This window comes from Rhopilema esculentum, chromosome 8 (genome assembly GCF_057945365.1).
Source record: "Rhopilema esculentum isolate cy_ngs chromosome 8, ASM5794536v1, whole genome shotgun sequence".
In the NCBI taxonomy this organism is placed as follows: Eukaryota; Metazoa; Cnidaria; class Scyphozoa; order Rhizostomeae; family Rhizostomatidae; genus Rhopilema; species Rhopilema esculentum.
The window spans coordinates 4,710,806-4,723,644 of NC_142822.1; the positions used below are offsets into that span (position 1 = coordinate 4,710,806).

The 12,839-nt window shown below is 35.5% G+C and overlaps 1 protein-coding gene across 1 annotated transcript in view; it reads left to right on the plus strand.

Annotated features, from left to right (window-relative positions):
- The window catches only part of LOC135694928 (peptidylprolyl isomerase domain and WD repeat-containing protein 1), a 29,474-nt gene that overhangs the window by 13,026 nt on the left and 3,609 nt on the right, over window positions 1-12,839 (plus strand). Inside the window, exons 6-15 of the mRNA XM_065213817.2 lie at window positions 1,522-1,624; window positions 3,627-3,773; window positions 5,986-6,060; window positions 6,327-6,407; window positions 6,733-6,826; window positions 7,257-7,310; window positions 7,669-7,712; window positions 10,629-10,703; window positions 11,222-11,346; window positions 11,689-11,746. Coding sequence (XP_065069889.1) covers window positions 1,522-1,624; window positions 3,627-3,773; window positions 5,986-6,060; window positions 6,327-6,407; window positions 6,733-6,826; window positions 7,257-7,310; window positions 7,669-7,712; window positions 10,629-10,703; window positions 11,222-11,346; window positions 11,689-11,746 — 856 coding nt within the window. The remainder of the gene's footprint in view (window positions 1-1,521; window positions 1,625-3,626; window positions 3,774-5,985; window positions 6,061-6,326; window positions 6,408-6,732; window positions 6,827-7,256; window positions 7,311-7,668; window positions 7,713-10,628; window positions 10,704-11,221; window positions 11,347-11,688; window positions 11,747-12,839) is intronic.

The following is a 12,839-nucleotide window of genomic DNA, read 5'->3' on the forward strand; positions in this document are numbered from 1 at the left end:
CTTTTATTTATTCTTAGAGCATAATCGAAAGAAGTTAGGCTCGATAAGCAGATTATATTTCGTAAGGTGTAAAGACAACTCGTAAATAATGAAATTTAAAGAAATGCCTTCATTTTTGCTACACTATCTTGTTGTCATTTTTGTTTATATATGTTCAGTGGACATATATTCACTATGCTTGTCGCTTGGACAGAAGCAGAATCCATGCTCTTAAAAATTTTTGTTTGCCGGGGATGATTCGAATTTGCATCAAGGTATCGGAGCTGTATTGGTTCTAAAATCGGTTGTAGTTACTTTGTGACTGTGGACTGGGTCGTTTTTCGGGTTGTGTCTTTATATTGTGGTTCGAATGTCGTTGCTGGGAAACGTCAAATGTTTCATATCAACATGATATATTTGTCCTTCTTCTTGTTATCAGTTTCCTTATTATGTAATGTTTTATTTTGCGAAGATGCTTCATATATGCGGTACTTATCTGATACGTTCATTGTTAAGATATCAAGTGTGAAAATGCTGCTTCTCTTTGCGCGGAAACACGAGTCGTATTCACTGGCTCTCTTCAATCTCTATTCATTCATAGAAAATCCAATACGAGTTCTGGAGTAATTATTGTCTATAGAGCTGCATTATGTTACCTGACATTTGAATGCTATGAGAATGTTCAAACATGTATAGTTTAATACATCAATGAAGCATAAATGGCTTCCAGGACAATTTTTCGCTATTGAAAGATTATCGCATCTCTATTCACTGATACCCACAGAAATCATCTGTCAGTCTGAGACGCTGTTATTTGGTCTATGAAATCACCTTTCGCGTCACATTTTTGAGTATAATCTACTTTGTTGTTTGTCATTTTACTCCTTGAAATCTCTAACTGATTAAGGACTTTCAGCTAACTGTGATAAACTGCGTAACAGAGACGGTTAGTGGAAAGTAGAGAGACACAGTTGTAGTATGTTAGAAACCCTCCCACTCAATATGTACCCATGAACAGCTTTTAGAATCTGATCATGGAATGAACCACTGGCAGCCCTGCAACTGAGTTTATCGAAGTCACTAAACAGTGAACGAACACGTTCATCGCAATAAGGACTTTGAATGGACCATAATCGAGCCATATAGTTTTGTGAAGGCTGCCTACCCTCAAACAAACAAGAACGGTTTGGTTTCTTTCCAGGCTTTTTCCAAACGTCAAACTTGACTGTGTTAAAAAAAATTTAGAGCAATCTCTTTTACAGCAGGGTAGCTTTAACCGTCATTGACCAACCTTTAATCGTGAAAATATATGAAGGAATCCATCTAAATAAATTAAAACTGTGCCTAAAAGTTTTCATTTAGAGTTCCTCTCCACGTTTCGATGCCAACATGCTATTTATTGCGTGCGTGAAATTGAAAGGCCCTCTTTATGAAAGTTAATCTGTATTTTCAAAAACAAGGTAGGCACGTTTTGATTTTGTCACCCATTTGTCCTCTCGATGTAATCTCTCCATCACTAAATACAGCCTGATTCCATTTCAGATCCGAAGACGAAAGCGGTGTAATTCGAATTTTCGATGGCAGAGGCAATACAGACGTTATTGAAACCCTTAAGTTGCATACAAAACATGTCTCTTGTATAAAGGTGAGTATATATGCTACAAAATGTTTTTATGTATGTGCTATACAGCCAATATTCACGTTGCATTGTTGAACGGGCTCGTCTTCAGGCTCAAAGCACTGTGAATTCTGCTTCTGTTTTATAAATTGTTATTTGAAAGAAGATCTTACTAAGCATGTAAACATTACTCGTCACTGCTGCACTCCCCTTCTTAAAATATCGGACAGTTTCGAATTTAGTTGCGATTCTGTTGTTAGATAAATTTGTTTACAAGTTTCAAAGGCAGTTTTCGTTTTTATCCATTTCTTCGTATTTTTTCTTGAAATTTTTTTGGCCGTTGATCTATTTATTCTTCGAAAAAAAATTGTCTTATCGATATGAAAACAAACTTTGTGAGGGTTTTGTGCTCAAGATGGTAGCAAAAGAAAAAAAAGAATGACTGATGAACAGTGTCTAGAAATCATGTAGTAATAATTTCACAAAGACCGCTTTTTCGGCGTATCCAAATATTTTGAAAAAGAAGAATCATGAACGATTATCATGGTCAAAAAGAGCAAGAGCTCTCGCGACAACGACGGTCGAACGTTCAACCATAACCAATTTGCATCAAAATTGGTTTGCGTCATTCCCCAAAATTGCCTTAAATGTTCACAAGCAAATAAACTTCCAACATCTGTCAGTAAATATTGCAAGGAAATTATAAAGAATTGTGAATGTACCCTCGTACCGATTGATTTCAGCAACACTTGCCGCTGTTAAGAAATTCTGTAGCTTTATGACCATGTTCTAAATGTCTGCTTTGTAAGAAAGTTTAAGAGTTGCTAAAATGTTACCAAATGTCATCCATGTTTTGTAATCGATCGGTGGCATCCCCATGCAAATGTTTTTCCTAACTGAGATTAAACACGTTGTTTTTCTCTTTATTTCAAAATATTTGTGTCTCAAGTTCCAGTTTGTAAAAAATTACCACGTTTTATCGGCCCATTTGCCTTTCACATGACATTCAAGTTCTTCGTTTCCCATTTTAACAAAAAATGATAACAGATGAAAAGCGTTGAAGTTTTGCAGCATTTCAATGTCTTGGTTCATTTTGGGAAGGATTCTCAAAAAATTATTATCATTAAGGTGAAGATTCGTTATCGCCAACCTGAATTTGTTTTTGTTCGAAAGGGCAGTCGATCTTCGAACTATCCGGATACGTTCGTCAGGGGAGTGTATTTTATAAGAGTTTTTTATAGGGACTGACATGATTAGCAACTCTTGTGAAGAGCATTTTTCTACTCAAGTTGCATTTTTCACCAAATTAATAGTTGAAAATATTTTTTAGTAAAAAAATGGTTCTCAATTCTAGAAAATCCTTTAAAATGGCTTTATGATTTGGTAATCATGAAGCATTTTTTCTTTTGTACACAAACTATCTTGTGCACAATTGTGCTTTTTTCATCCAGGCTAGCCTTTTGGTTTGACTAGTACATCATGGTTCTCTTTGGCACATGTGAAGATAATTTATTCCCGTCCATTTATTTTCGATACTTCAAATACAGTAAGATCAGTTACAGTGAACCATGCTAGTTTTGCCACTTTTAAGCAATTGTCCTCAAATCGTTATTTGCATTTTTATACGATCCAGGATCTATGTATTTTTAAACTCCTGTGTGGCACTTATCACAATATTGCAACTATGAATTATGAAAGCGTTTCGGGATGGCTTTATTAGTAGTTCACTGCATTCTTTTTGCATATATTTTATTCTATCGTTTGATTCTATCTGGCTTTGTAATGAAGTTTGATTTTTTTCATTTTCTTTCGTCTTTTGAATGATCTTTCTTCAAAAATACTCTTTTTATTTCTCAATGCATGAAATAATCTTTTTAGTAGTTTCCGATGCAAATCAATGTAAATGCTAAACAAATGCAACTTCTGAGATTAGACGTAAAATATTGATTATTCGTTTGTCAATGGCTTATCAGTTTTCACTAAAGATCTTATTGACACTTATTAAGAGTTCTGTTTTGTTGCCTTTTAGTATAATCCTGTATTCGATATCGCGATTTCTGCTGATAAGGCAGGCATGTTAGAGTACTGGTCTGGACAAGAATCCGGATTCAAGTTCCCGAGTAAAAACGTCCACTTTGAATACAAGTCGGACACAGATCTATACGAATTCGTAATGGTATGTATGTCACAATAGGCCTATACAGTCTGTTATATCATAGCCCCAGACCTGCACCATCTAAAGGCAAGGGGACACGCAACCCCCAAATACAATGGAATGGCGAGCATAATTTATAAACAATGGATTCTTTTTCATTACAATGTAAAAGCTTTTTGCATTTACCTTTCCTCGATTTTGGTTGAGAAATATTTTGGTGGAGAAATAGTTTTCAAAGCAAAGCAATTTTTTTGTATTCCTGTATATCATTTTATATATTGACTGTTAGACCACCTCCCTTCTTGTTTAAGTTGTTCTATTTATGCATAGGACACGTAAAACCAGAACGTCAAAACTCACAAGAGCTGCAAAGTTTGAGATTCATAGCTATTCTTTCTATGTCTGTGTCCCTGGCTGACACTGTATTTGATCTTTGCAGCTTTTGCGTGTCTTGCTGTTCTTGCTAAGTTTGTCCTTTTTGTGGTCCTCTCAAAGTAAGCTAGCTTGGTCTTCGAGAACCAGTCCCTGACATTGCAGTAACAGGGAACTTGCTTATTTTTATTGAATTTTTCTTCCCCCTTTTTATGGGTTTTCGCATTCGCATTGTCGTCTTCATTCTGTCTGTACATAAAGTTGCTTTTCGCTTTTTGTAAGAAAGGACAAGGGAATAAGTTTGAAAAAGTTTTCATGGTCAAGGCTTTATTTTTTTTAAGAGTATGGTCATTTTCATATGAAGGGCAGACTATGAAAGCTCCTTGATCTATTCGTCGATATGGTTACAAAATGAGTAGCAGTTTGACTCTATCCATTACGTCAAAACTGCAGAGAAAAGTCAGATATCATTAGGCACAGTGTTTTGGCTCTGCTGAAAGACTTGATAACAAGAACCACCCTACTGGATGACGTCATTTTCTTGTTTATTATTAGAGTTTTCGTGGAGCAAATCTTGATGCTTGTGGCAAAATTGACAAGTGTTTGATTGAGAACAGGGATATTCTATATGAAATCTGCTGTCTAAAGTAGTGACCATCATTTATTTTTTTTATAATCTCAATGGGTAAAGGCCTCACAAGTAAAGCTTACAACCGAAATTTCAAACGATGCCAATATATACATTACTATAATGTAATATACATGATTTCATTGATATTTTGAGTGAGGTGCGAGCGATGTGAGCTCAAGAAGCCCAGCGTAGCTATCAGCAGCATATGCATAATTTGCAGACTGGGAATTTTGCAAAATGTTGAGCAAGCTAGTTTTAAGATACTCTACTTTTGTAAAGCTTTAACTCTACTAACCTGACATTTCAAGCTTTTCTAATCTCAAACAAACTTCTTTTCGTCTACTGACGTTGTTTGAATCCTTTTCAAGATAAAAGAGAGGAGGGATTAAAATCCATTGAAACATGATAAGATAACTGAGCTCATGACTTTGGTTTTATGTATCTCAGGCAACGTGATATAAGTCACTCATGTTCACCATCAAATTTATTTATGTTAATGCTAAATTTAGATGCAGATAGCTTTCATCGAGCTTTTTAAATAGATACACGTTTGTTTCCAAGTAAAAGAAATTAACGGATGATGAGCTGCACTAATATATAGCAATCTATTCATATTTACAGCTATTTTACACCTCCAATCCACTGAATGCCTTATAATTTATAGTGTAGTGTTTTATGGTTTAGGCTGAAGTTTTCTGGCTTTTTTGCTATGTATCTTTCGCTTCACTCTATAGGTCTCGGTGCTTACGTGTAAGCCAACTTTTTTGGTGTCTCAAAATTTGAAGATATCATGGAAAAGCGGAATATGTTTCCGTTTTTCGCGCCATGTTCAACTATTTTTTACTCTTAATTGTTCAGAGCCACGTCCTCACCACATTTAGACAGCATTTTATCATGTTACATTTTTCAACCAGTTTATGATCACTTATTTGCAGTGTTCGCAGAAAAATATCATGAAAATTATATCTGTATACAGTTTTATAATTTCAATCAAATCATTTATCAAAGCAGCTGTTTAATTTTTATTTTAGTTATACATTTTCATTGTTTTTTAGCTCTTGTGAAGCTATTGATGATCGGTAATACCGTAACGAAACTACCTTTAATTATGTTCTCATGACTTTTGAATCAATATAAAATGTTTCCGAACTTTTATTATTTTAATATGATTTTGATTTTCCAGTGATTGTCGCAAACATCCTCTCTATGCATTTTGTCTTCATTTTACAGTGCAAAACCTACCCAACATCAATATCATTCTCAGCTGGTGGAAAACAATTTGTTACGACGAGTTCAGATAGAAAGGTTTGTATTGTTAATAGTTCTGCTCAGCAGCTCAAGCAATAGCATTCATGTTGATCGTTATTTGCATATAATGGTTTTAACATATCACGATAAAGATATTTTGTCTCACAAAGACTAAAAATTTGCAAATGTTATGTTTGCCCAAACCGAGTAACCCATTCATCGCCCCTATCACCACCCTGTTCTTTGCATATGCCCATCACATGTCTTTCACATAAATTGCCTATAGTTTTTAATGCATAATAATTATGCTTAACTTTTCAAAGGTGCGAGTGTTCAGGTTTTTGACTGGCAAGAAAACACGTGTATTCGATGAGAATCTTCAAACGTTTAGCGATCTACAGCAGGTAAAATACCAATTTTTTGTTCTCTATCGTACGGTAATGATATATGTTCTTCAACAAACGTAATGACCTTTTAAGTTGTGACCATGTGCTGCTATGACTTCAATATGAGTTAGCAGTGCTTGGTTGTTTGTTTCCTTGCTTGGTTGCATGTTTGCTTGGATACTTGCTTGATTAATTTCATGCTTGTTTACTTTCTTGCTTTGGTTGTTCGCATTCTTTCTTTCTGTACTTGCTTGCTACTGTTTACATGCTTGCAGACAGTGTGTTTTCTAGAAGTTGTAGCCTGTCAGGTTGTAGGACATAAAGGGACATTTTCATTTTTCAGGAGAAACAGCTGCTACCCAATATGGAATTTGGAAGGAGGATAGCGATTGAAAGGGAGATCGAAAAGTCTGACTTGCTACGCATGGCAAATGCAGGTATGGAATGGCTTAAGCTACCAATGGGGAGGCGCCCTGTTATTCCTACTTTCCCGTTTTCAGTCTCTCTTTTTGTCGGGTAGCCGAAGTAGAGACAGTTTGAGGCAATCGCTTTTTATATTTTCAAGCATGGTAACTTTTATTAGGAAGTGTAATTTTCAAATGACTTAAACTATAACACTTTAATTACACCAAGGAAGATTGCACGTATGCACTATAGATTATATTTATACGATAAGTTGATTCAATAATTTCTTATGTTTTAAAAATATTTGAAATATGGAGTAATTTTATTGTCTTTGGTAAAAATCAGAGAAAATATTAATTTTCTTTTGTTCCTGTCATTGACTGTGTTTATCATTCTCTATCTGTGGTTTCTAGTATTTGCCAACCGAAGATGTTGCTAGCTATCAGTGTTTTCATTTTTTAGTCTTCGATGAAAGTGGTTATTTCATTTTGTATGCAACAATGCTTGGTGTTAAAGGTAAAATATTTTCTTACGGTAGAAAAACTTCCATAATGAGAAAAGTTTTGCTATTGCAGAAAAACCTTTGTTTTCCATAGTAGACTGGTATAAAGTCGATTTTATTGCTAATTTTTTATCCTAAGAATACTGCATTTGTTTTGAATACTCCTAGTTTCTCTAGCAAATAAAAAACTCATCCATAATGCTGCAAAGCAATTAGTCCATTTTGCCAACGGATAGTGACCAATCAATTGTGCCCTTGTCTATATGTCTGGTATCTTGGTTTGTTTTTGTAGCCCCCTGTGGCCTATTCCTACCCTTTTTGATGTCTCAGTTTTGATAACGTCGGTTACTCAATATCTTTTTGCTTCTGTAGTTGTCAACATCTACACTAATAGATGTCTGAAGATCTTGGGCAAGGTAAGAGCATTCCTTATCTTTTTACTAGATAATTGTGTCTCTTAGAACAATGTCACCGAGGGCAAAATGACGATGTCCGCCACTTGCTTCCATATCAAGAAATTTTCAAATGCTTCTAAAGCAATCTTGCAATCAGCAGTCCACTCAGATGAGAGAATGTTTTTTTGTTTCAACACGAATTAAGGATCCCTTTTGAGTAAATGTAGGAGATAAATGTGTTATGAAATTGACGGTATTTTCTTATGCTTTCCAGAACACGGCCTGGTCCCCAATTGTTTTTGTGTTTCATTGTTATTTGGGTTACTCAAAACCCCACATGGTGATTCCCACAGAGTGGTTTCCACCTAAACAGAAAGCAATTTCGCTTTATTCCTCTTCAGATACCCCAGGGTAATTTCCACTTGACCTGAGAGTGACCCCGCTTTACCCAGTTCGTTCTCACCATTAAGCCCTGGCAAAACGACAAGACATTCATTTCACTAAACATTTCACTTAACTTTTGTTAAATGAAGTTGAGCGAAGTTTAGCGAAGGTGGCAAAACGTGACTAAACTTTTCACTAAACTTCACTCAACTTTTTTTAACTGCGAGTTTTCTACGCTGTTGGGTTGTAGGGGATCTTGCATAGGAATTTGCTTTTGGTTTATTTTGTTGCATGCACAAGCAGTGGATAAAAATAAGAATTAGATGAAACGACGGGGATAGAAAAGACTTTTAAGCACATTAACAACAAAGTTGACTGTTGAAAAAGACACAGTGGCGTACAACGAGATATGTAGATGTCTCATAAAGGCTTTTGGGTCACATAGAGACAGGAAAACCAACGATAACCGACGAAAACCTTTGGATTTCCACAGCTAGTGCGCCTGTGCGATCACGAAAAAATGTTTAATTGTTGGCAAAACAACTAAACATTTGCTAAACAACACTAAACAACGTTAAACATTTTTGACCAGGATTAAACTTTGCTCAACAACACTCAACACGACTGAACAACACTAAACAGGGTGGCAAAACGACTAAACTTTTAAATCAACTTTTGACTAAACAAAAGTTGAGTGAAATGTTTAGTGAAATGTTTAGTCGTTTTACCAGGGCTTTACAGACTGACCCAGAGACAAAAAGCTTTAATTTCATTTGACACACCCAAATGTATTTATGTCCTATATCTTGTGTCGATGACATTTAAACCGATTCTCTACAGTGTTGTAATTGAATTGGACAAGATTTTTATGGCTGCTTTCATTGCGAGCTACTGCACGCCCTACACGAAAAACTTTCTTCCTTAACCTTGTACATCCTTATGATGATTCAAAACCTTGCTTTTTGTAGGATAAAAGTTATTAATTATTTAACGCTACAATACTTGTTGACATCAAGGCTTGCTCAAAAGTAACATTTGTAAGGAACAATAGTTGCAAAAAGAAGTAGAATTTTTTGTTTCATTTGACTTTCAATTTTTTAAATCCGTTGTTTGATGTCATTTTATGCGAAACAGAAATAGCTCTTTACACTTCTGTGCCGAGCACATTGCCAGGTGTTGTCCTTGACTGTCCTTGACTAAATTGTTGCGTTTCAAACAAAATTCACATTTTCACGACAGTATGATTTTTCGCTAGTAAAAAAGCAAATGCTGTAATAATTTATTTAAAAACAAATGAAAGTAACAGAACTGTAGGCATTGCTGAATATAACTAAAAAAAAGTTCGATAATTTAGATTCAGTGGTCGCATATTTCCTTCCCTTAGTCCTTGTCACTGAAATGGCATTTCTTCTACTTCGGAAGAATGAACAGCATTTCTAGTGTTTTCTCGGGGAGTAGAATTCTAGAGAGCATCAGAGATTCTACTCCACCCATTTTTTTGTCTTTTGTCAACATAACAGGAATTTAGCAACTTCTTCATTCTAGGGTTCTTCGCAAGAAAATACTATAGAACTTTAAGCCATTTGGTTAACTCAATCTAATCCCCTATTTAGAGAAAGGCTTTATTTGCCTTCTTTATCTTCTTACGCAATGGGCTTAGGCCCTTTTGAGCTACACTATACATGAGAAATAGCTAATCCCGGCCGCGCTTGATCGCCACAAATGTTTTTTGCAAATGTTTGATTCGTCTCGCAACCCCTTCACTTTCAATTCAGTGCTATTCCTTTTTATTTTATCGTCATCCTCTGAGATTTTGGCGTTGTTTCTTATCTGGACTGATTCTCCAGGTATTCGATGTTGCAAGCAAGGTTTTTCATGTCGTCCTAAACATCCTTTTAAATGTTTTTTGCTTATCACTTGTGAAGATTTCTTCAACTCACTCTCATTTAACTTGAAAGTGTTATCAATGTGATCCAGTCTTGTACTGACAAATTCAATCAGCGATTTGATCTTTTTGTAGCCTTTCTAAATGATCTCATTTCTGGTTTAGCATCTTCATTCACGATCTGTAGAGAGTAGCCATAGGCCTGAACCTCGAGCATTTGTCCCACGAACCCAATCGTTACAAATACTCTATCTATAGTTCATAAAGCTGACGGCAAAAACATTTCGATAAAAACTCATCACTAGAAATAAGTGTGTTGCATCCAGAAAACCGCTAATACCAAGTGGACGGAGCCGGACAAAAGCGTGCGGTTCAAATTATGTTGTACATTACAACTAGTTCACAGTGGCGGACACCTGGGGGGCGAGGGGACAATAGTATTTTGTTCTAAAACAATGGGAAATGTGACGTCCTTTTATCAGAACAATAGGCTTGCTCCCAAATATTGGCCAAGGGTCCGCCCCTGCTAGTTCACATTATCAGGCAGCTATTTGAAAGTTGTAAACTGCAGCTAACGGCCTGTCAAGGTTTAAGTTCGATGCTTCGTTTTTTTGTTTGTATCTCGTGTTTTTTTATTTTGTGTGAAAGTTTTCTTTGGCAAATTTCAGGATGAAAATGTTCGGTTTTTTGGGATCGCATTGCATCAGGAAAAGTCGATTGAAGATAAGGCAGCTATTACTCTGGTAGGTTTCTGTCAAGCACACTTACATTTGGAAATAAATTGTTTATGGGAAAATGCTTAATAAAATTGGAAAAAGAACTAAATCTTTTAAATGCAGTCATTTCTGGATCGGCTTTGTAGTTTGTTTCTTTTCTGTCTCTTGAGTTTCCACTTGTAAGCTCGTCTTTTTAAGTCTTATACAGTAAATATCTATATAGCTCGTTTTGAATATATGCAAGAAGAGTTTTAAAAATGAACAAAAACATGCACAAATGATTTTATTCAATAACGTTTGTTTTGTTTTGGATGCCAAAACCAAAAAAATAATTTGAAAGAGAATTGCATTGCAAGCAAGGGGAGCTGCAACAAAACAGGCTCATGAGCAACAAATTCAAGTAATGGATATTGGACTTTGAGACAAAGACGTTTGTACTTCGTAGATCTCAGTTTAATAATTTTGTCGAAAGAAGCACAGGGTCCATTATTTTATTGTAATTTTGCTAGATTCTTTGTATATTTTGCTTCCGCGTTCTTTTCCAGGAAATGGCTGCCGCTTCAAATGCGGGTTTAGAGAAACCAATAGCTGACCCAACCCTTATCTGCTGCGGTCACAAAAAGAATCGGTTTTACTTTTTCACTAGACGAGAGCCAAATGAAGACCATACGTAAGTATTGTATCGATCTATTATAAAATATATTTGCTTAGGTTTGTTTTCACCGCTCCATTTCTTTCGTCCACTGGCATAAGATTCCCAAATACAGTGAGATTTTTCAAATAAACGAATACGCTTTTTTCTTTGGTGGATCAATCTTTAGGCTAGAAACGATGTCTTATGATATATGAAGCAAAATTATCAATATAGAAAGTGTACTTTCTTACTTTTCCGGCCCTTGAGAAGTGTTTTTTGCACCTGCCCGTTTGAAAAAAGCATGTTTGCTATCTTGTATTGTTAATTAAAAAATGAATTCTGATTTAGAAAAACTGCATGTTGCCTGCTTTTTATTAGTGACCGAGATGTGTTCAACGAGAAGCCCTCGAGAGAAGAAATAATTGCTGCGACACAGGTGGGCCATATTAAACTTTTCTCGTTGTTTGTGAGCTAGGGTTAGCGGGTGCCGTGGTTTTCTAGGCTTGTGAGGTTGACATACTATTAAATCAATAAGGTTTACCAAAATCTAATAATCTTGATGTGTATTTGCCCTATCAGTATTTTCGATTTCATAAAGATATTGGACTACACTCATTTTTTTTATAAGAAACTAGCCATAAGAAACGAGAACTGGACAGTCAGAAAAAATTAAGAAACTTCAGTACTCGAGGCAAAAAATCAAAATGATAAAACTGAGAACAACGAAATTTTGTAAAATCCACGAACATGATTGCCCTGTTGGCCTAGAAATTAAGACACAAGGGATAGAATTATACTTCCCACATCTAAATATAGCATCGGAACGGAAGCGAATCTCTTGACGTGTAAAACAGGTCAAGAACATTTCATAATATCATTCATGACATCATAATTAAGAAACTCTTAAGAAACAATGAGTATTTAAAATTTCCAGAACATTCAGAAACTGGAGTACTCAACATCGACCTTTGTTTCTTAGAAAAAAATGAGTGTAGTGGAACTGAGTACGGAATCTGAGAACGGAATCTGAGAACGGGAGCTGCAGTATTCGTGAAAAAATTAAAAATATAAAAACCAGACCTTTATAGACTTTGGGTGCTCCAAGGAAATTTGGTAGGCAACATGCGTAGCTATTTTTATCGAAGTTTTGTTTTCTATCTCGAGCAATTATCGTGGCTCCGAGCTGGAAACAGTACATTGGTGAATGCAGTACAGATACACTTCCATGGTCTTTTCCGATAAACAAAATTTTGAGTAGTTTCAGGTGGTTTCAGCCCGTTACTGAAGTTCTTTGACAGGGCTGTTTTGTATAAAAACATCCATTGGCATTGTTTTCGTTGAAATTAAAACGTGACACTTTTGGATAAGAAAAGTCATTCGCCCATACCTTGCCAATTTCCCGTAATGGTAAAAATCCGTATCCCTCTCTTGGCGTTCGTTTAAAGTTCAATGAATTGAAAAATAATTCCTTCGAATTTTATGAAGATATTACTGATTATTGATTAGAACTTCTCTAGATTTTGAGGTTT